At 39.2% G+C, this 25,242-nt stretch overlaps 1 protein-coding gene across 1 annotated transcript in view; it reads right to left on the minus strand.

The window, feature by feature from the left end:
- LOC100627466 overlaps window positions 1-25,242 on the minus strand; it is a 272,180-nt gene that overhangs the window by 76,192 nt on the left and 170,746 nt on the right. The window contains 8 exon segments of the mRNA XM_021089367.1: window positions 1,967-2,143; window positions 3,169-3,275; window positions 11,269-11,398; window positions 11,548-11,579; window positions 11,675-11,751; window positions 12,820-12,895; window positions 15,442-15,520; window positions 23,264-23,415. Coding sequence (XP_020945026.1) covers window positions 1,967-2,143; window positions 3,169-3,275; window positions 11,269-11,398; window positions 11,548-11,579; window positions 11,675-11,751; window positions 12,820-12,895; window positions 15,442-15,520; window positions 23,264-23,415 — 830 coding nt within the window.

Below are 25,242 nucleotides of genomic sequence, written 5' to 3' on the forward strand. Positions count from 1 at the left end.
TCTTAGGCTGTCTGCCAAAGGGACCTTATAGTAAAGAATGCAATTTTTGTTTTAGGGCCGCACCTGTGACATATGGAAGTTCTCAGGCTAGGGGTCAAATTGGATCTGTAGCTGCCGGCCTACACCACAGCCACAGACACAGCCAGAGCAATACCAGATCCTTAGCCCACTGAGTGGGGCCAGGGATCAAACTCAAGTCCTCATGGATACTAGTCAAGTTCGTTACCACTGAGCCACGATGGGAACTCCAAGAATGTGATTTTACCCAGAGAGGTATAGCCTTTGCCCAGCCTAGGGCAAACGTAACCCAGCCTTTGAGGTAACCTCTAAACCCTTGGAATGCCACGTCTAATAGGAGTATCATTGTTTCCTGGGGGCTTTGGGCCAGCCAGATAGTGAAACTGTGATTTAGGCTGGGAACTTGGCCTAGTAAGCTGCCAGCTGGCCTCTGAGAGGCTGGAGACAAGGTTGGCCCCAGGGACCCCCTACATGAGGGAATCCCAGTAAAGGCTCTGTCCCCAAGGCCCCGGTGGGCTTCCCTGGTGGGCGAGACCCCACGCATATTGTCACATATTAATGCTGAGAAAGCAGCACTGTCCTGGCGCCTGGGGAGAGGACAGCCACAGTTTCCACACTGGGTGCTACTCCTAGACTCTGCCCTTTGTGTCCCTCCCCTGAGCTATGTTTCATCTGTATCCTTTCTCAATAATAAACCATGACCGTGAGTATAAGAGCACTAAGTGAGTTCTGAGTCATTCTAGTGCATTATCAAAACTTGATGGTGACCCCAAGGACACTTGACCCTGAAGATTGTGTCAGAAGTGAGGGTGGTCAGGTCAACCATTCCTCTAACCGCACAGCTGGTTTAACTGTCCCAGGATTAAATACTGGGACATTCTGGAAAGAACCCTGTCAGTATGTTCTAAGTCTTAAAGTTTTCATATTCCGACCTTTCAATTCAATTTTGAATTATCTAAGCTAAGAAAATAATAAAATATATTGTCAAAGATATAAATCAAAGTATATTTTTTGCAGTAACTTCTGTAGAGGCAATAAAATAAAGATTTTAAGATTAAATATCCAATAATAAATATACATATTTGTAAATATATATACACATACATATTTATTCCTAATGTTTCGATATTATGCAACCCATTAAAAACCACGTTTGGAATAAAATAATGTGATGAAGTATTTATTACATAGTAGATATAAAAAGTTTTGAAGACAAATTGACCTTGATTTGCTCCCTAATTTATCATTTACTAGCTATGCTATACTAGTCAAGAGGCAACTTCTCTAAAAATCTTTTCTTCACATTTAAAATATAGATAACAATATCTGTCAGAATTTTCATGATGATTAATTTCATCTTAGAGGGGGTAACACTCTCAGTAAAGTGTGTGGCATAAAACAGGCAATCTCATAAAAGATAGCTCTTATATTAATACAATAATATTATTTTTAAGATACACTCACAAACACATACTATAAAGAAAGAAGCATAAAGCATTATGAAATGACAACACACACACAACACTCTCTTATATTAATATGATATTATTTTTAAGATACACTCACAAACACATACTATAAAGAAAGAAGCATAAAGCATGAAATGACAACACACACACAACACTCAAAGGGCATAAATACACTAATTGTTAAGAAAGTTATATATATATTTGTTTGGCTCCCTAATGTAAGATTCTCTAAGTTTTTATTTAAAATCCCCACTATCATAGTTTGAACCTGCAGCTTCAGCTGGGCCAGCTTAGTACTGCTGAGGCTGGGCCCCTGTGGCTTTCAAAGTTGGGTAAACAGAAAAACAACCGGCCTCAACGACACCTCGTGGGAAGAGAGCCCATTACTTGTCATGACGCAATTCAAGAGTTTTCCTCAACATGGGAAAGGAAATACAATTTAGCAACATAAACTTTTTAACTACTTTCCTCCACTTTACCTTAACAAAAACCACAAACTCTTTTGAAAGGTCTGCGTAGCCTGCTGACGATTCGCTAGTTACTTTGCCATGACGATCAAAAATAACTGCATGTCCGGGAACCAAAGCTGACTCCAGAAGTGCACAGCGGTTGGGCTGATAAAGCACCCTCATCTCAGTGGAGGTTCCACCACCAGCCTAAAGGAAAGAGGGAAAACAGAACAAAGCCAAGCCTCTGAATGGGCAAGACAAAATAATTAAACCGAACATGTGTGGGCGTTTACGCGTGCACAGGTCCACACTCTGCAGAACCACCGTGTCAGGCAGGCTTCTGTGACTCAGTGCCTATGATTCCCAGGCCTGATTGATACCCCAGTGTCCGGCTCCAAGGCGATTTCCCAGAAGCCGTGTGGAGGGTGGTAACAGTAAAAATAACCCTAAGGGCAGGGCAGTTTAGTGAGGTGGTAATGTATTTATCACTTTTTTTTCCATTTCTTCATTTGTGTCTTTCTAACTCAAGACTATTTGGGACCAAAAGCTGAAATTAACAGATGTGCATTTTACTAGGTTTTGCTTTCAAAACACTAAACAAACCTTTACTAACCAATACAAAATATAATTATGTAAAATTCTTGTTTTTTTCCTAACAATATGGTCCCTGAAGGGGCCTTTGAGAAGTCAAGAGTGTCCCCTTTCAGAGGCTCATTAGAATTTTGGATGTTATCAGATAAGTGGTCTACTTCTCCTTATCTAAATTCTATTTTTACTTTATTTATTTATTTATTTATTTATGCTTTTCAGGGTCGAATCCGTGGCACAGGAAGTTTCCGGGCTAGGGGTCGAATCAGAGCTGCAGCTGCCAGCCTACACCACAGCTACAACAACACCAGATCCAAGCCACATCTGTGACCTACACCACAGCTCACGGCAACACCGGATCCTTAATCCACTGAGTGAGGCGAGGGATCAAATCCGAATCCTCATGGCTCCTAGTCGGAATCGTTTCAGCTGAGCTGTGACGAGAACTCCTCGTCTAAATTCTAATTGCTGAAATTTAGGACCATTTACTCATCAGAATCTCAAAAATTAGTGAGAACAGTGAAAAAGTGAAAGTAAAAGCCAGAGGAAAATATGATTTGGTAATCTTATAAAAGTCCCTTACGTAAAAACGTATTACATATGGATATGATTGACATACGGCAAAAAGAAAAATTACCACATACCATTCCCATGACAGAGCCATCGTCATCAAGAGCCAGAGAAAGATGCCGTAGTTCCTGACTTTGGAAAATGCATATATTTCCTTTATTGAAAATAACATCAAATAGACCTATAAAACATTTTAAGTATTAGCAAGTAATTCATGCTTTTAAAGCTTTTTTCTTATTCAATTATACATTGAAACCTTCTACTAATATACTTTATGATATCTCTTAGTTAAATGTTTTTCATCAGTCAAAAGGTAGAATGCCAGTAACCTTTGATAACCAGTAACCAGTAACCAAAACGACATGTTGCTTGGCAATTTGGTGGAATTTCCATGGAAAACCTCTAATGCCTTCCCATGCTAATCAGTAAGCCCCTGAGACAACACCCCTCCCCCCAAATAACACTCAATAGAATTGATTCCAGGAAGATAAATTATCCTAGTGTGAAAACCCATTTCCATTCTATAAATCTCGGAGACTTTGGTAAAATAAAGTGATGCATTACAAAATTAAATATATACCATTTGGGTATGAGTGACTAGTTTGTGTGATTATGATGATAAAGATTTTGTCGTCATGTATTTGTTTTCAGTTTTCAGTGTACTTTTACATGTCACTTTATCTTGGAATTCATGCTTCTGGAGGGCATGAATTTTTGTCTACTTTACGCATAGCCATATAATAGCAACTTAGAACAGGGCCTAGAGCATAGCAGATGATCGGGAAACAGTGATCACTAATTAGATCCTCAAATACGAATACAAATACTTCATGATCTCACTTCTAAGGGAAATCTAAAAAGACAAACAAAACAGAATAGAAAAAAACTCATAGATACAGAAAATAAAATGGGTGGCTTCCATGAGGGAGGGAGTGGAAAAATAGGTGAAGGGAATTAAGAGGTACAGACCCCAGGTACATGATGATTAAGTTAGAGGGATATCATATACAGCATAAGGAATATGGTCAATAACTACTGTAATAACTGTGTGTGGTGACAGATGATGACCGAACTTCTCACATTATCACTACATAATGTTTGCAAATGTCAGCTGACGTAATACTGAATGTCAACTTGATTTCAATATAAAAAATTAAAAAATAGACATGTTTAAAACTTGTTGAAAACCAAAAAAAAAAAAAAAAATCAGAAATCTCATTTAAATTACAGAGTTAGGAGTTCCCGTCGTGGCACAGTGGTTAACGAATCCGACTAGGAACCATGAGGTTGCTGGTTCGGTCCCTGCCCTCGCTCAGTGGGTTAACAATCCGGCGTTGCCATGAGCTGTGGTGTAGGTCGAAGACGCGGCTCAGATCCTGCATTGCTGTGGCTCTGGCGTAGACCGGGGGCTACAGCTCCGATTCAACCCCTAGCCTGGGAACCGCCATATGCCGAGGGAGCAGCCCAAAGAAATAGCAAAAAGACAAAATAAATAAATAAATAAATAAATTACAGAGTTAATGAGTTATCCACCATAAGAAGGCAGTTCAAAACAAGAAAAAGATTATTTCATTTTAAGAAAATATATGTATTCAAGTAATATAACTCTAAGTTCAACATGAAAACACACTGTTATGAATCCAATAGATGCCAAAAAGGAATGTCTTAACATTTAACGGTCATTTTTCATTTTTAAATCATTTTAATAGGGTTCTTAGTAAAATTAGAAAGAGATTACTTTCTTCTCACCCTACAGGGCAAGTATTTAAAAATCAACAAGTACATCATATATAACACAAGGGGGAAACCTCTTTTCCCCATGCCGCCCACAGCCCCTCCCACAGCAACCAGGACAGGGTGCAGCCCCGAGACTGGTGACTCTGAAAGGAGCCAGGTGTTCCCACCTGGGCCCTGCCTATCCCCAGAGGAGCCACCTTCACAGAGGTCCTCTCTCTTGTGTCCTCTGTCCCTGGGAAGGGCAGTCTCCACTGGAAGCCTGTGATTGCCAACAATGCCTCTGCTCTGGCAGGTCATCTCGTCTCATTCTGGGAGAGTCAGCAGGTCCTGTGAGCTCATAGATAGAGCCAGGACCCAACTTGACCCCATCAGTAATAAAGCTGAGATTTTGATTTCCATTTGTCTGTGTTCTGTACCTTATTTCTTAATTGATTCTGTACTCAGAAGCAGAAGAACATGGTATTATTTATCGACACCTTTTCAAAGACCCACCTCTTAAAAAACAATAAAGACATCCCATTAAAATTAATTACAAAATGAGAATGCCAATATCATCAACATTATTTCACTTTCTGAAGGATGTTCTTGCCAATGGAAAAGTGCTTGAAACCAAATCAATAGGTAGAACTACTGGGAAGTAGTAAATTTATTATGTTTGTAAAACCTGAAAAAAACTCTTTAAATTAATTAGAAGAAAAGAGTTGTACAGTTCAAGATAATATGTATCTAGAACAGTGCCTGTCATAGGCATTTAATAAATACTGAATAAATAAAACATAAAACTACAGATTGCCATATATTTATACATATGTTAAAATGGGAAAAGACTTTATTCGCAATAGGAACCAAAAGCCTTGGAATAACACTAACAAGATAATGTACTACCTATATGAGGAGAGAAAAAAAATGCACGCACACACACACACCCACGCAGCCCTGAGTTAACAGAGAACAAAATCCTCAAATAAAAGACTGATTACTGTGAAAACAATTCCTCCCAACTTAATATATAGATTTAACACAATTTTAGCAAAATTTCCTTCAGGATTTCTTTGGAACAGTGAAATAATTTAAAGTCGGTTGGAAAGAAAAACCATAAACTCTCTGATAAAGGCTCTGTGCTGTAATTGAGGATTAAACCCGCCTCCGTGTCTGAAATGTCAAAGCACCTTCCACCCTCAGCTTAGGCGCAGCTGTGAGAAGCAGATAGGAGGGGACAGCGTGCCCTGCCTGCCTTCCCTTTTCCCTGCCCCTCACCTTCATCACCTTCCTCTACCAGGTGAGCTTGGCAGGTGATTCACTGCTCCTGGGAGAGACCACGGAGGCAGCACTGCAGCCCCTCAGGGGTCACTGCCACTCCTCATCAACTCTTCTAAGCCATCAGCAGTCTCCTGATACCGTGGATCCCATCAAGGCAGGTCGCTTTTGCCCTGGCCGCCGTTTGGCGTGGCCAGATGCACCTGCTTACCAGTTCTGTCTGTGCTTGGTCTACACTCACGGGAAACCCAGGAAGCCAAGCCTCAGGTTCAGGAGAATGAGGAGCTCAAGTCAATCTCCAACCCCCACACGCTTACTTGCTCTGCCTTCCCACCATCCTTCCTGGAGCCCTAGCAGTCCTAGGTCCGCGCTTCTCTTGCCATCCAGCAACAGCTGGCTCGAGAGAAGACCCCTGGGTTCCACACAGACAAGCAGTCCCTAAGCAGCGCTCAGCTAGCCACACTTGCCTAAACTGCGTCAGAAGGACACAGCAAGCCCAGCTGGAGTTAGAATCCATTAGAGCCAGGGGGGAAGGCAGCAGGTGCTGCCAGTTGTATCAGGCCCTGACCCCGAGCCCCATGCGGCAATGCAGCTGGGTCACAGCTGAGGACATTCAGTTTTAGAAACTCCCCACCTTATTGGGGGCTGCTAGCAAACCTGCCCAGTCTTTGCACACAGGGAGATATTATCTTTGTCACCTTAATTACACAACAAATGTTCTCTGGGGAGAAGACAGACTTCACTCCCCTTGCAGGTCTTTAGGGAGGAAGAAGTGCTTTATCTTGCGATGTCTCCTTATATGTCCATTTAAAAGTAGCTGTAGATATAGCTCTGCGCAGGAGACCCAAATCATGGAGAAATTCGAGAGCTACAGAAAGAACTGTGTCCCGGCAACCACTCTCTCCAAGTGCACAGCCCAGACTCCCTGGGAACACCGCGCCTTCCACTCCGCAGGGAAACGGGAAAGGACCGAGTGGCAGTCCTATTCCCCAGTCCTCAGTCCCTTCATATAGAACCAGTTCAAGTCGGGATGAAAACAGTGGATTCAGGGCAGGAAGGGCTCAGCTTACTACTTTGTTTACATATTCCTGTTATACGCATTTATCTGTTTGTCTGTTTGTATCAAGTACTATGCAACCAAGTAAAATAATGAGAACTGGAAAGACCTGTCCCTTCCTCAAAACCTGTCACTGCCTTTTTGTTAAAAAATGTTCACATATAAAATCCATAACAATTACAAATGTGAGCTGTACCCCTGCTGCAGTACATACTCAATGGCTTATGATGCTATTTTTTAAAATCATGGTAAATTAACATAACAGAAAATTCACCATTTTAACCACTGTAAATTGTAAAATTCTGTGCCATGTGATACATTCAAAATGCTGTACAATATCACCTCTATCTAGTTCCACAGCATTTCAATCACCCCCAAAGAAATCCTGTGCCTATTAAGCACTCAATCCCTATTCCCTCCTCCCTTCTCTGCCAGCAACCAGGAATCTACTTCCTGTCTCCATGAGTCTGCTGCTTCTCAATATTTCCATAAAAATGGAACCATACAATATCATCTGATATTTCATAAGAATGGAATCATCTAATATGCGGCTTTTTGTGTTGGCTTTTTTCACTCAGCATAATGTTTCCATGGTTCACTTATGTCATAGCCTGTGTCAGTACTTCACTCCTTTTTGTGGCTGCGTAGTATTCCATTGTGTAGATAGCTGTCACATCTGTTTATCCATTCACCAGCTGATGGACATTTGGGTTGTTTTCATTTCTGGCTGTTGTGAAGAGTGATACAGACATTCATATACAAGTTTTTATTTTCATTTCTCTTGGGTATATACCTCAGAGTAAAACTGCTAGGTCACATGATAATTCTGTGTTTAACTTCTTCATGAATTCCAAATTGCTTTGCAAAGCAGGTGAACCACTTTAAATTCCCACTAGCAATGTATGAAGGTTCTAATTTCTCCACATCCTCACCAACACTTGTTATTTCCTATTTTTTTTACTATAGCCATCCTAATGGGTATGAAGTGGTATCTCACTGTGGTTCTGATTTGCATTTTCTTAATACTAATGACACTGAACAAATTTTCATGTACTTATTTGTTGATGATTTGTATATCTTCTCTGGATAAATGTCTATTCAAGTTATTTGCCCATTTTAAACTGGGTTGTTTATCTTTTTGTTGTTGAATTTTAAGGGCTTTTTATACATTCTAGATACTAGGTCCTTATCAGATATTTGATTTTCAAATATTTTCTCCCATTTTATGGGTTACCTTGTCATATATTGATAGTGTCCTTTGATGCACAAAAGTTTCTAATTGGATAATGTCCAATTTATCTACTTCTTTGTTGCTGTGCTTTTTATACCATATCTAAGAAATCTTTGACTATTCTAAGGATGCACAGAATTACACCTCTGTTTTCCTCTAAGAGTTTGATAGCTTTAGCTCTTATATCTAGGTCTTTGGTCCATCTGGAGTTAAATTTTATACACAATGTGTACATTCTTTTGCATCTGGATATCCAGTTGCCTTAGCACCATTTATTAAAGAGACTATTCTTTCCCCAACTGACTGGTCCTCACATCATTAATTATTAGAAAAATGCAAATCAAAACTATAATGAGGTATCATCTCACATCAGTTAGAATGGCCATCGTCAGAAAGTCAGATACAGCACTTCTCTAATAATTAGTGATGTTAAGCATCTTTCCATGTGCTTTTTGGCATCTGGAGAAGACTTGTTTTGACTGTCATTGTCAATGTTGGCACAGTGTTGTTTTTAATACCTAAGAGCTTATGATCATAAAATGAAGCTCCCTGTGGTATTTCAAAGATCATCTCATGCTGTGTATCTGCTTTTAGGTCCATTTTTGGCAAGAAATGGTTCGGCAGCTCTCAGAGAAATGAGCATTCTAATTCTCTGAGTATGGAAATAGATAAATTCACAACCAGCTTGATAACGAAATAGAAGGATTGGTGCATGGTGATAAAACATTTTTGTGTGTGTGTGTGTGGAGTGAAAATTGTAAGCCAATATTCTGAGACATATTCTTAAAATATTTTCTTGGAAAGATGTTCATGGGTCAGCAGTGTGCATCATAACACTTTCCAGGCATGTGAATATGGATTCTCAAGTGTGAATTTATGGGACACTGTGCATAACATCAGGAAATAATCTGCAAGTAATTATCACACATAAAAGACCTCTTATTGCAAAAGTGCCAGTTACACAGAGGAGAATTACTCATACTATCCTGCAACTGCTCGCTCTACTCTCTATGTTAGAGAACTGGCACTCAGATGCTGGGAACATTTAAGAGCAAAAGTTTCTCTACTTTCTTCATCTACCAGTTATTGTGGTCTGTACAGGCTCACATGCCTGACAGTCGGTGCTGGCTGATGTCAGAACAACACTTCGTTCCTGGGAAGCCTCTATGCTCAACTCCTGGGGTGTGTGCGCATCATGAAGCTGGCTTCCAAGGATTAATCCAAGAAGTGGAGGCTGAGATGCAGACAGTTCCAGTGTGGCCCCCTCTGCATTCTGTTAGTCTAAACATGTGGAAAGGGCTGACCCAGCAAGGTGTAAGGAAGTCACTGCCTTTCTTGGTGTGGGTGTGGCCAGTTCTCTTATAAACCAGCTTGTTGGAATGGGTGTTAGAAGGTAATTCTCCCTGCATTTGCCATTGTCTGCATGGTCCAGTCCTTCTGAATCAAGGCATTTACAAAATGTTTGTATAAGGAAATGGGCCAGCACAGTCAGGCCTAGCTAGTCATCTATTTCTCTCTCAGCGTCCCAGGAAGTAAAGATAAAGACCTTTCCTCCCCTTCCCTGGAGAAGACCTGCTTACATTCCAGAATAATGATGGCTTCTCTCTGTCTCTGTCTCTCGCTCTGCTTTTCTTCCTCTGGAAGGGAGAATGGGCAACCCTGTACAAGTCCAGAGTTTCCTAACTTGGGGGTTTCTTTCCCTTAGCACCCCCACCCACATGTGTAGGTGCTGGGCGTTGGGGAACCAAGGCAGGATGCTGCTCTGGCTGCTGCGTCTGCTCTGAGCAGTAACAGGCTTGGTCCTGGACTGTGCTCTCATGTTCCTGCAGGTGGAGTAAAATGAGGTCCTTCAGTGTCTCACTTAACAGTGGGATGCCACAGTTGAGGCCACACTTGGAAACACAACCTGCTATGTTCACTAAGGGAACAGAGCTCCAGCCTTGGAAGCAGGGGCCCCAGGGAGCAGGATATGAGGTAACTTTTGACTGATCTAAGTAGAAAGTGATCCCAAACGGGAACCAATAGGTAAGAGCAATGTCTATGGAACAGACTAATTTTGGAAAAAGAAGCTTCTAGAACTTATTCTTAGACTCCCACATATTTTCCCAGATGAGAAAGCTGGATTATCCTCTGTGACCTCACATTCTTAGGAAATGCGATGGGTTAGTATCTCCAGTAAAGTTAAATTCATAGATGAAACGGGCAAATTTTGTTTAAATAGCAAAGGTCAAAATTTCAAGACGAGCTGGATGTTTGGGTTTATAGTCAAAAGTCTACCATTATCAGTTTATTCCTTCTTCACTAATTCTTATGGTCATGGCTTCATGACACACTGATATTAAATATCAAAGCCAGTTTTTCTTTGCCTTGTTTTTCCTTTGTGCTTTTATTATGACACTAGTTGCAAAAAAACATTATTAGAATTGCTATACGTGTTTGTCTTCATTATCAGATTATGAATCTCTGGAATTAAGAATAAGGTCTCAGTTATTTCTATGGCCCTTAAATGATTTAATGTGGTGTTTTGACATAACAGGCACCTGGTGTTTAGTAGAACCAACCTAATTCCTTAAATAGTGATACCATTCAAAGCTATAGTTCTTTGAAACAGTTTATGTTAATTGCCTATATTTTACTCTTTAAGTAAGTAATACCAAATAGAAGGTTTTTTTCGTGGTGTACTGTCTGCATAATTGCATTGTCTGCCCAAATTTAAAGCCTGTCATTTATTGATCATTTGTATTAATGTGGATCATGAATTATTTAAATGGTCAAATACTGATATAAAGCCATCTGAAAAATAAGAAGAAAAACTTAAACTGGGTCTAAAAGTCTGCTTTCCTCTAGCTCCCAAAACTGCCACAGAACCACATTTTGCCCAATGATTTTTACCATATTTGTCTGTCTTCTTTCCAACTGCATCAACTGTGCCATCTGGATGCAGACGGACAAATCCACCAGTCAGCCTGTTGTAGAACTGAAGCGTGTTTCCTTTCACAAACTTCCAGCTTTCTGCAGCCCACTAAATATAAATACACAAAGAAAAATGAGAAAAATACACCAGCAATATGAGAAGATAAAGAAATTACTAAACATCATTTTTAACATATCAAACAGATATTTGAAAGTTGTTTTGTATCAAGTAATTTAAAGCCACAAGTAAAATCTTACTGTTTCATTTCTCTTAACTTCCAGCTTATGCCCTGAGGATATAAACGAAAGAAGACGGTTACTTTCAGCAGTGTCATGCCTTCCTCAATCATAAAACGGAATTTTCCAGAAAATGCGGAGCACTCACTTGCAGAGGTGATACTGTTAGCCCTGCCACACAGCTCTCTGACAATGTTGCCATCGTCTTCCCCTTGATCCAGCCATCTGTGGGAAGAAAAGTGCACCAAGGAGTTCCCGCTGTGGTGCAGTGGAAATGAACCCAACTCGTATCCATGAGGACACAAATTCGATCCCCTGTCTTGCTTAGTGGGTCAAGGATCCAGCATTGCTGTGGCTGTGGTGTAGGCCGGAGCTGTTACTCTGATTCGACCCCTAGCCTGGAAACTTCCATATGATGCAGAATGCCGCCCTACAAAGAAAAAAAAGAAAAAGAAAAGTGTATCAAGTATGTTCTGAATTTATACTTACACTAACCACTGGCAATTATCTAGCCAAGTCAGAAATAATGAATAACGGGAATTAAGAAAGAGCCACAGATACTTAATTGGTAAAAGTAGACTAGAAATTAGAAAAGGAAATGAAAAAGATGATCATGAGCGTGCAAAGGAGGTGGGAGAAGCTGTTATCAAGTAAGGATGAAATGTGTTTTTCCTTATTCACAAGTGAATCACTCAATCAGTTAGCCTGCCAAGGTCAGAGATTTTATATCCACTGAATTAATCATTTTATCCACCAACTACAGTTCAACCTATAGTCAATTGTTTCACAAATGACAATTATTGGTTCCATGGGAAAAGAGGCAGGAGAGTGTTGAAAGAAAGAGCAAGTCTATCACTAGCATTGGGAAGAGAACCCAAAAATCAAGTCCTAGTGACAGTGGGTCAGCAATGCCGCAATCATATAAAAAGGCACATGCAACATTTATTTTGTACAATTACTATTTTTGAAGCTATTTGGGACTCAGTCCAAAGGGAATAAGTTTTCTTGCCAGAGGCTTTCAATCTCCTTATTGATGTATAAGGAGAAGTTATACTTTTTAAATCTACATTAGTTTATGAAAAAAAATTTTAATTTGTATCATCAGGAATGATGATGAACATAATGGATATCTTTCTAAATAGAAGAAGCAATCCCTAAAATTAATGTTTAAAAAGTTACCCAATAAAGTATTAATGACCAGGAATAATGGAATAAGCCATCCATTTCTCCAAAATACATGAACTTAGAACTAATATGAAACCAATTTGTTCAATGCAAAGCACATCTACAAACCTGTGGCAGAAAAAGGTATATTCGTGGTTCACTGTGGGATCCTTGATTACAACTTCATCAAGAAACCATCCATTTCCTAAACACAAATCACAAAAAGAAAAGCATGATGTGTATATGCATGGACCAGGTATTACTGGAAGTTTTGGAAAAAGAGGCTCTGGATTCCAAATCTTTAAAGGCCTCATGCACCTTTAGGCTTTAAAACTTCAAATAAAGCAAAATACAAGAGAAGTAAACTGTAAGAGGCATTTAAAAATATTTCTTATACATGGAACAAAAGTATAGCATATTCAAGGCTTTGTGTATTATATCATACACTTGAACATGATTATCCAAACAGTGAAAAGAGAAAAATTTTGCAATTGCTCGATTTTATAAACTGCATTTATAATCCTAGACCTGAGGTCTTCCGAAGAATATATATCTGATGAGTTAGTATCACTGTTGGTTTCCAAAACACATCCACATAGAACGTTATTAATGTTCAAATTTGGACCAAGTCTATATTAACAGATAGATGGATAGATAGATACACACACACACACACACACACACACTTATACAAGCTAGAAGAACAGTCATTCAGAAACTCTGTCCAAGCACACAGAAAATGAGCTGGTTGACATGAAGCTAATAATCTCTTTTAAGTATTTAATTTTATTAAGTTGCAAACTGGAGTTGGTTAAAATACAATTTAATTTTATTTATAGATAAAGTGGAATCTTTTAACTAGTCATCATAGTTTTATCTATACAAAGAGCCAGATCGAAACATATCCTCCTTTAATTAAAGGTGCCAACTTGATGGTTAATACTTACCAGTTACAAGCTCTAAAAGACCCCACGAGCACCGTTACTGCCAGGTCTCTGCTTGCTCTTGGACTTGGTCCCTCACAACACTCCCATCGTGAGCCAAGCCAACCTCCTCGCACTCGCCCTGGACCCTCAGCTCTCCAGCCTTAGCACCCATCAGAACTGGGCCCTATACCAAGTTTCTGACTCAGGAGGCCTGGCCTAGGCACCCAAGGTGACCAGCTGGTGCCAGCTTGCCCCAGAGAGAGGAGCTTCCCAGGGTGCAGGGTTTCCAGCACTAAAACCAGGACAGCCTCGGGCAAACCAGAGTGCCTGGTCATCCTAGAAGAGCCCACAGGAATTACCTGTTTAACCAGATCCCAGGCAATGCCGGGATACCTTTGAGTACCTGCACGCACATTTATCAGTTCTCCCAGAGAAGTCAGACTCCATGGAATACGCATTGTGCCAGCAACTGCAAGAATTCTCAGAAGTAATGCAAATTCTTTTTTATTTGAACATTTAGGGTAGGGCAAAATGAGAAATGTTAACTGTCAAATTTAAATATTGTCTTAGTCCACTTGGGCTGCTCTAACAAAATACCACACACTGAGTAGCTGATAAACAATAGAAAACTATTTCCATATTTACCACAGAAAATACCCAGTACAGCACTTTATACACAGTAGGTACACCAAAAATATTTACAAAATTGAACAAGTTAGCATGTGTGTGTTAGCTGGGCACATTAACACGCGCTTTCAGTGTTGTACCAGAGCATTTGCTATCTAGCAAGCCTGCCTGAGAACCATCTGACTCCCTGCAGAAGCAGACACTACCTGACTTAGCATTTACCGTAGATCATAAGCCAACTCTCAAAAGTAGTTGTCAACTGACAGACAACGAAGATGCAAAAGATTTGGGTCTGATCAAAATAGAAATGAATTTTGTCCAAGAGAGAAAATAACCTCAAAGGTACATTTTTATTATCTTAGGATATTAGCCGTATTTTTTAATTTAACTCTTCAATCTTATTTATCATTCTTTTTGTTTTCACTGATTATAAGTATATATTTTTCACTTGTGTGTAACCTCCTTTGAAGTAGCTTTGTCGCTCAGCTAATTCCTCACTAATTATTTAAACACAAATCGCTTTCTCTTGGTTTGAGAACTTTGTTCTTAACACTGTGAAAGTTACATGTTGACACTTTTACATAAAAGAGTTTGTCATGTCTGATGCTTTTTAAAAATGTTTTCGTGATATGTGCACTTTACTTCTCCTGTCTTGTGTTAAAGGATTTTTTCTTTTGGTGATTAATCTTATGGTGATCTTACATAGTGGCAGAAAATGAAGATCTCACAAAAATGATGGGAAAACTGAGGAAGAAGCAGCAACAAGATGGCAGCAGAAAACTCAGCTGAGCCAGGACACGGCAGAAAACACAGCAAGGCTGCCAGAAGAGTTCCTAAGGTGCCACTGTTGGCATCATTAACACTTCATGGATGGTCACTACCACTGGGCACTGCCACCGTGTCCACCAGCAGGATGCTGGAACACTGCCACATGCTGCCACATATAAATTCCATATCTCTCCAATTTTTATGCCTACATAATTTTGAAGAAAAAATACATCTAGTTAAAATATATGGGACAATATTTTAATTTTGTTAAATTATTAGATATTTATCTAATACGTAAATTAATTAGACAGTTAATACTCAGAGATCAGTTTATCACAAGTTTTCCACAATGATTTTCTAGATTTGTACAGGGTTTTACATGAACAGAGTGGAATGAGCCCTTGCATGTCTCCCTACGGAAGATTCTTACCTGGTCCAAGCCCATCATGTCCTATGACAATCTTGTATAAGCCCCCAAGGTGCACGGCTTCAAGAGAGAAGGTGTCGGTCTGTAACAGATCAAAGAACTATTACCAGTTCCAGACTATGCGTCTGATTTCTAATAAGGTATAAACAAAGATAAGCTAAAAATGACTGTGAAAGGAATTATGTTCATTCAATAAATACACAATCATTCAATAAAAATTAATTTATAGAACATAATAACAAGTTCTCTAACTCTTCTTGCTTTTGAATTTTTCATTATGAAAGCATTTAAGTTTGACTCTCCAAAAATGTTTTCAAATAATGATATTATACATGTAATCAGTATAAAATACACTAGAAGTTTCTGTTCATTTGAATACAACAAATTCTTATCTGTCCTGAATGGAATTTTTTAGCAATTTTTGCCGGCCATTCACAAAAATGTTTCTAAGTTAACTGTAGAATACTGATGCAAAAACTAGTGAAAATTTATATCATTTATCTGAGATCTGATGCACTGCTATAATCAAAACTCTGCATGTTTGTGCTCTAATAGTTTGTGTATTCAGAATATGGGTAAAAGTGAGGATCCCAGAATTCCTTTGATAAAATTTATGAAAATGATACAAGTTAAAATTCAAGAAAAATATACGCTGTAGCATAGCAGTTGAAAAAATAATTTAAAAACAAAAAATAACTTTTGCATTTATGCAGTATCATAATTCTGAAATATTTTCATATATTTTATCCTTAAAAGTCACTCACTGAGAAAAAACATATCCACTCCACAGATAAGAACAGTGAGGCACAGAACCAATATTTGAGCTCGGTCCCTCTGATATGTAATAGCAGTACCTTCTTTTGCAATCACTCTGCCTCTGCATAAGTGGACTATAAAATTATAAACAACATAAAAAGCCATTAGCATTTATTTACAAAAATTAAAAATACTGTCAATGTCTGGTAAAGGTTAATGAATAACACTGCTGTCCCTTTATTCACGAAAGAGATCGAGAAAAGGTGAACTTTCTACACAGTAGCAGAAACTACTAGCAAAGAAAATTATGAGTTGTAATATTAATGATGATTGATGTCGAGAATGCTAAGAAGAAAAGAGGAAGCATATAATGAAAATATGCTGACATAGTCACTTAAAGACTATTTGGGTCATCAAAAAAAGCTGAGGTAACTAAAATATAACAGGCCCTGTATGATTTATTAGGTTTTTAAAGTTAAGTATTACATATTAATGTCTGCAATAGTAAAAATGATGTAATACAGTCAGTTTCTACATTCAACAACGAAAGCTGTTATACAGTCAAGCCTTGAACAATACAGGTTTGAACTTCAGGGTCCATTACACACGGATTTTTTTTCAATAAACACATACTATAGGGCTACACAATCCGTGTAGTTGGATGAATCCTCAGATGCAGAACCATGGAGATGGGGGACCAACTGTAAAGCTAAATTCAGATTTTCAACTGTATGGGGTCAATGCCCTTAACATTACACAGTATACAGTACTTCTCATTTAACAATATAAAGGTAGGTATAAAAGTCAAACAACTGGGAACAACTTCAGTGAGAGGGTGGATAGGGAGAACTGAGCCCTGGCTTCCTCATGGAGATGTCATTTTAACTACAGCACATGGACTGTGAAAACTCTACACACCAGATAAGAAGCTTCAACACCCAGTCCAGTGCCTAATGAAGATGGAACTCCACCAAAAGAGGTAAGAGAGTGTGATTTTTTTCCATGCCCATGCCTCTCCCCCTACTTGGCTACTGCAGCACAGTGGGGAGGAAACATACCACACCCTGATCATCTCTTGGGACACAAACAAAAAGGAGACCAGGCATACAGTTCTGAGTTCTCTGGTGACCACCCAGGGGACTGATTTCTCCCTCACATAACTCAGAGTACTGATAGTCATGGCAGCATAGTTGGAAACCAACGAAAACAGAAGACAGTTCTGTGCATGTTATAGCTACAGTGATTCTGCAGTACAGCAGGCAGACATGATGGGGCAGCAGGGGAGCAACGTGCAAGAGATTATGGGCACTGCAGAAGGAACAGGAATGAGCAATTTATGGAAATTAAGACACTTAAAAGCACATATAAAAGCTCAGAGAAGACACATAGCCAGAAACAGTTCGAGAGACCCCAGAAACTCTAACCAGGCTCACTGAGTCAGTCCTTTAAGACTGGGTGAGACAGTCATTTTTTCAAATGCCCAAATCTCAACAAAAGATCATAAGGCATATAAAGAAAAAGTGAAACATCAAAGGAATAAAATAAAATTCCAGAAGCCACGCTAAAGAAATGTAGACATCTGAACTTTGTGATAAAAAAGTATTAAAGTATGTTTAATAAGCTGAAATATAAGACAGAAAGTAAACTAAACAAAATCAGGAAACTGATGCAAGAATGAAATGAGAATATCAACAAAAAGAAATAATGGGAAAAACACTAAACAGAAATTATGGAGCTGACTAATTACAGTAACTAAATTGAAAAATTCAGTAGATGGCTGTAGAAGGCAAAAGGAATAAAGGAAACTTGAAAACAGCTCATCTTAAATCATCAAAAATGGGAGGAAAAAAACAAAATGAAGAAAAATAAAAAGACCCTAAGGGACTTATGGAATACCCTCAAATGGATCAGCACTGTGGTAGTCACCGAAAGAAGAGAGAGAACAGGGCAAAGAGTTTTTAATGGTCATAACAAATTCAAGATCAATGAACTTGAACTAAGATAAACCTAAAGAGCCCCAAACCAAGACACATTATAATCAAACTGTCAAAAGTCAAAGACAGACAGAATCTTGAAAGCAGCAAGGGAAAAGTGACTTATCATCTACCAGTGAGCTTCTATGAGTTTATAAGTGAATTGCTGAGCAGAAATAATGCAAGGCTATAAGGTAATGGGATAATATATTCAAACCACTGGAAGAAAAACCTGTCAACCAATAATTCTATATCAGATGTAAATGTCCTTCAAAAATGAAGGAGAGGAGTTCCCATCGCGGCACAGCAGAAACAAATCTGACTAGGAACCACGAGGTTGCAGGTTTGATCCCTGGCCTTGCTCAGGGAGTGAAGGATCTGGCGTTGCCTTGAGCTATGGTGTAGATTGCAGATGTGGCTTGGATCTGGCATTGCTGTAGCTGTGGCACAGACCAGCAGCTACAGCTCTGATTAGACCCCCAGAGCTTGGGAACCTCCATGTGCCGCAGGTGCGGCCCTAAAAGGACCAAAAAAAAAAAATTTTTTTTAAAGAAGAAGGAGAAATTAAGAACTTTCCCAAATAGGAGTTCCTGTCATGGCTCAGTGGTTAACGAATCCAACTAGGAACCACAAGGTTGCGGGTTTGATCCCTGGCCTCATTCAGTGAGTTAAGGATCCTGTGTTGCCATGAGCTGTTGTGTAGGTCAAAGACTTGGCTTGAATCCTGCATTGCTGTGGCTCTGGCATAGGCAGGTAGCTACAGCTCCAATTGGACCCCTAGCCTGGGAACCTCCATATGCTGTGGGTGCAGCCCTAGAAAACACACACACACACACACACACACACACACACACACACACACACACACACAAACTTTCCCAGATAAAACAAAAGCTGAGGGAGTTCATTACTAGTAGATTGCCCCATACGTGTGCCAAAGGGAGTCCATCAACTTGAAAAAAAAAAGATAGTAAATAGCAACACAAAGCTGCATGAATTGGGGAAAATATTTGCAAACCATATATGTGATGAGATTAATATCTACAATATGTAAAGAACTCCTACAACTCAACAAGTAAACAAAGTTGATTTTAAAATAGCAAAAGATGGAGATGGGATTAACATGGTGGAATAGAAGGACTGGAGCTCAACTTCTCTCCTAAAAACAACAAAATCCACAACTAAAGACTGAGCAATCTCCACCCAAATGGACTGGAAACCCATACCCTACTCCAGAAGAAAAAGAGGATGCCACATCAAGAGGTAGGAGGGGTGATTTTGTGGTATAAACAACCCCATACCTCCCGGGTGGGAAGCTCCACAGTCTGAAAACTAACTGGTTCACAGAGACTCACCTACAGGAGTGAGAGTTCTGAGCCCCACATCAAACCCTCACATGCTGGGATCTGTCACTGGGAGAAAGAGCCCCTGGAGCATCTGGCATTGAAGGCCAGCGGGGCTTGTGCGCAGGAGCTCCACAGGACTGGGGGAAAGAAAGACCCCATTCTTAAAAGGTGCACACAGACTTTCACGTGCACTAGGTCCCAGGGCAGAGCGAGGTCTCCACAGGAACCTAGGTCAAACCTGACTGGAGTTCTTGGAGGACATCCTGGGAAAACAGGGGTGAATGTAGCTTGTTGTGAGGGAAGGGCTTTGAAGGCAAAGCTCTCGGGAATATTCAGCAGTTGCCTTTCTCTGGAGGTGGCCATTTTGGGAAAATCTGGCCCCACCTGTCAGTCAGCCTGAGAAGCCACAGGGCAAACAACAATCCAGGTGGGATCACAGCCCCACCCCTCAGTAAACAGGCTACCTAAAGAGCCTCAGGCACACAGCTGCCCCTAATCCCATCCAGAGACTAAGCCCCACCCACCAGAGGGATTAGAATCGGCTCCACCTACCAGTGGGCAGGCATCAGCCCCTCCCATCAAGAAGCCTAAAGCAAGCCCCCATACCGACTTCAGCCACAAGGGGGGGCAGACACCAGAAGTAAGAGAGGCTACAGCTCTATTATCTGTAAAAAGTCACCACACCAAAAACCTATAAAAATGAAAAGACAGAGGACTATAACTCAGATGAGGGAGAAAGGAAAAACCCCAGAAAATCAGCTAAGTGTTCAGGAGATTCTCAGCCTCCAGAAAAAAGACTTTAGACTGTTGATGCTGAAGATGATGCAAGACATTGGAAATAAACTGGAGGCAAAGATGGATAACTTACAGGAAACACTGACCAAAGAGATACAAGATACAAAACTTAAACAAGAAGAGATGCAAAATACAATAATGGAAATAAAAAATGCACTAGAAGCAGCTAACAGCAGAATACAGGAGGCAGAAGAACAAATAAGCGAGGTGGAGGACAGATTAGAAGAAATTACAGATGCAGAACAGAAAAGAGAAAAAAGATTGAAAAAAAATGAAGAGAGTCTCAGAGAATTCTGGGACAATGTTAAAGGCACCAACATCCGTATCATAGCGGTGCCAGAAGCAGAAGAAAGAGAGAAGGGGACAGAAAAAATATTCCAAGAGATAATAGCCGAAAACTTCCCTAACATGGGAAAGGAATCACTCACTCAAATCCAGGAAGCACGAGTACCATATAAAATAAACCCAAGGAGGAATACACCGAGACACATATTAATCAAACTGACCAAAATTAAAGACAAAGAGAAAATCTTGAAAGCAGCTAGGGAAAAGAAACAAGTAACATACAAGGGAACCCCAATAAGGTTATCAGCAGATTTTTCAGCAGAAACTCTGCAGGCCAGAAGGGAGTGGCATGATATACTTAACATGATGAAAGGAAAAAACCTCCAACCAAGATCACTCTACCCAGCAAGGCTCTCATTCAGATTTGAAGGAGAAATAAAAACCTTCTCAGATAAGCAAAAGCTGAGAGAATTCAGCAACACTAAACCAGCCTTACAACAAATACTAAAGGAACTTCTCTAGGCAGGAAAGAAAAGACAGCAACAGGAAACAAAAATTCCGCAAATGACAAGGATCACCAGTAAAGGTATATATATAGTAAAGATATGAAATCATCCATGCACAATTATACCATCAAAATCAGAAATCATGAGAAGAGGTGGGTACAAATGCGGGATACTGGAGATGAACTTGCAATTAAGAGACCAACAACTTAAAACAATCTCATATACATATAGACTCTTACATCAAAACTTCAGAATAATTGCAAACCAAAAATCTACAATTGATGCACAATACAAGGAATCTCTGGAGAAGAAATATATCTCATAGTAAATAAGTGCATAATCCACCATGAAGGGGGTCATTTGACATCATTCTTGGAATGGTGAAGTCTTACATCTGATTCTGATTTCCTCTCCATCAAAGAATTTATGATAATTATAATTAAACAATGCCACTGTACAAAACAGTTCTACAATTGTATTATTAATAACCATTTCTCTCCATGGTACAATGTAAGGTCTATAATGTCTTGTTTATCACATCACCTAGAATGGTGTAATTCCTATATTGAAGAATCAATAAGATGTAACAAATTGTTGAGGACATATTTATATAGTTACATCGTTTTTTAACCAATTTATGCATTTTATATTTTACTTATTTGCAGAGGGTGTATTATTTTTGTTATTCTTACCAGTTAAGTTATTCTTTTTATTATGCTATATAAAATATTTAATGGTATATAAGGCTTTCTTCTTTATAAATTTTAGATGCATAATATAACAATTTTAATATAATGCTAATTTTTAAAGAAAAATTGAAATGTAATAGATAAAACTAAGTAGTAAAGATGAAAGTCATAAAAATGGGATAAAGTATAGAATAAATTTCCTATTTGTCTCAGCATATTTTCCATTCCACTTCTCCAGAGGGAGTCACTTAATCTGTTTCTTAAGATCCGTGATATAATAATCTGTGTGAATTTAATTATGTTTAAAAGTATGTATTTTATTCTGTAAAGTAAAAATAAAATTTCAAAAAAAAGGTAAAATAGCAAAAGACTTGACTAAACATTTCTACAAAAACTGTATACAAATGGCCATAAATATATGAAATGATGTCAACATAATTTAACTTTAGAGAAATGTAAATCAAAACCATAATGAGAAATTGATGCAACACTGTAAATCAAGTATACTTTAACTTTTAAGAATAAATAAATAACACAATGAGATATCACCTCATACCCATTAGGATCCTAAAAAGAGAAAACAAGTGTTGCCAAAAGATATGAGAAAACTGGAACCCTTGTGCATTGTTGGTGGGACTGTAAAATAGTGCAATCACTATGGAAAATAGTATACTAGTTTCTTGAAATATTAAAAATAGAACTTCCCTATGATCCAGCATTTCTGCCTCTGAGTATATATTCAAAAGGATTGAATGGAGGGTACCAAGATATTTGTACATCCACTGCATTATTCACAACAGTCAAAATTTTGAAACAACAAACAAACTATCCATTAATGGGTGAATGAATAAAGAAAATGTGATATATACACACAGTGGAAGGTTATTCAGTCTTATAAAGGAAGGAAATCCTGTAATACTCCACAACATGAATTAACCTTGAGGACATTATGCTAAGTGAAGTAAGTCAGCTCACAAAAAGACAATCATTGTATGATTTCAATTATATATCTAAAGTAGTCAAATTCAGAGAGACAGAATATAGAATGGTTGTTAGGAGAAGAAAGGAATGAGGAGCTGTTGTTTAATGAGTACAGAGTTTCAGTTTTACGAGGTAAAAATTTTATGGAGATCTGTTGCACAACAAAGTGAATATACTTAACACAACTGAACCATACGCTTAAAAGGACAGCTGACCCTTGAACAACATGGGTTTGAACTGCACAGGTGCTTATATTCATACCTTTTTCAATAGTAAATACTACATTACTCCACAATTCACAGTTAGTTAAATCTCTGGATGTGGATCTGTGGATATGGAGAGATGACTCTAAATTATATGTGGATTTTTGACTGTGGAGGACCAGCGCCTCTAACCCCTAGTTTGTTCAATGACGAGCTATAGTTAAGACATAAATTTTATCTTTTTTACCATCAACTTTTAAAAATCAAACAAAGAATTTTTTGGTCACTTACTTGTCCCCTTAAAAAATTGAGGGAACTCTTTGATCGAAACAGCTGTCTGGATCCTGTATCTCCCTTTTCCCCATAGACAGAAATGTAGACATTTGCTGCTGTTCCAGCATTCCAAAGCTCACCTGTTGCCACATGCACTTCATATACTGTCACTGAAAATAAAAGAAAAATAAGCTTTATATTTCAAGTACTACTCATATGATAGAAAAGTTACAGATATCTAATCCAGAGCTCCTGGTCCAGGTAACAGGAGGCACACACTCCACCTGGTCTCTCTAACTGAATATAACTATAAAACCTTGACAGACTGTGTGGAGCAGCTCTATATGAAGGCTCTGAAAAGTAAATAGTAGCAGAATTCAGGAATAACATCAAAATGTACAGGACCAACAAGTGTGAGTGAGCTTACCATTTTCCATCCCCTGGTATCTTGCTGCATGAGCTCAGTGCACGAGGAACCTGGAAGTAGGCACTGTAGCCCAGACAGGGAGCTTAGGAGAAGCCCTCTTTCTTTGTTTTAAGAAGCAGGAAAGGACAGAGTTCCCATTGTGGAGCAGTGGTTAATGAATCTGACTAGGAACCAGGAGGTTGCGGGTTCGATCCCTGGCCTTGCTCAGTGGGTTAAGGATCCGGTGTTGCCGTGAGCTGTGGTGTAGGTTGCAGACGTGGCTCGGATCCTGCGTTGCTCTGGTGTAGGCCGGTGGCTATAGCTCCAATTCAACCCCTAGCCTGGGAACCTCCATATGCCATGGGAGCGGCCCTAGAAAAGGCAAAAAAAAAAAAAAGAAGAAGAAGCAGGAAAGGAAACTGCTAACACAAGATAAAGTGCAGATAATCTGCATCTCTTTCATTTCTCCATTCTCTCACATCCCATGCCAGGGCACAGAAGCAAACAGGTGCTGATACTCTGAGCGAGAAGATCTTTTGTTCTGTTTAGAGGAGCTGGGCTTCAATAAAGTAGGGCCAATCTCCACTGCCTTCATTCCTCCCTCTGTCCAACCATTGCTTAGCCCTGGATACAGCAAGACTGCAGAAGTGCACAGCAAAACAGAAAAACCAAAGGACCAGTTAACCCGCCAAACACAGGAGCCAGGGAACTGAAAAGAACCAAAGACCTTACGAGAGGGAAGAAAAAGAGATCCATAAATTTGTTTATGCACTCCTGGGCTCACTCCTAAACTGAAGACACATGATCTGATCCCATTCAGAATACCAAAGACAGATCTAAAATAGCAGACATACATGGGACAGATCTGAATAGCACTGCATAAGCTTTTTAAGTTGAACTGATATGAGAACCACAGCTCAGAGATGACAGGTTGGAATGTGTGCCCTGAATTTAACCAGTGGTCAACTACCTGTTAAAACAAAAATACGAACATTCTCCATAAAATATGAATAGCATCCAATGTCTCAAATAAGAATACATAAATATGTAGGACATAATTCAAAATTATTCAGAAAATGAAGAACCAGGAAAATTTCAATTTATATGGGAAAAGACAATGAAGAGACACCAACTTTGAGATGATATTGGAATGATCTGACAAAACCTTTAGAGTAACTATGATATAAATGTTACCTTAGGAGTTCCCATCGTGGCTCAGTGGTTAACAAATCCTACTAGGAACCACGAGGTTGCGGGTTCGATCCCTGGCCTTGCTCAGTGGGTTAGGGATCTAGCATTGTCGTGAGCTGTGGTGTAGGTTGCAGACACAGCTCAGATCTGGCATTGCTGTGGCTCTGGCATAGGCCAGGAGCTGCAGCTCCAACTGGACCCCTAGCCTGGGAACCTCCATATGCCACAGGTGCAGCCCTAGAAAAAGACAAAAAAAGACAAATAAATAAATAAATAAATGTTACCTTAAACAATCAAGAACACTCATGAAACTAATGGAAAAATATAAAGTCTCAGCAAAAAAAAGAAAGAAAGAAAGCTTAAAGAAGAAGCTAATGGAAATTTTTTACCTAAAAAAACA

This window comes from Sus scrofa, chromosome 4, assembly GCF_000003025.6.
Source record: "Sus scrofa isolate TJ Tabasco breed Duroc chromosome 4, Sscrofa11.1, whole genome shotgun sequence".
NCBI lineage: Eukaryota > Metazoa > Chordata > Mammalia > Artiodactyla > Suidae > Sus > Sus scrofa.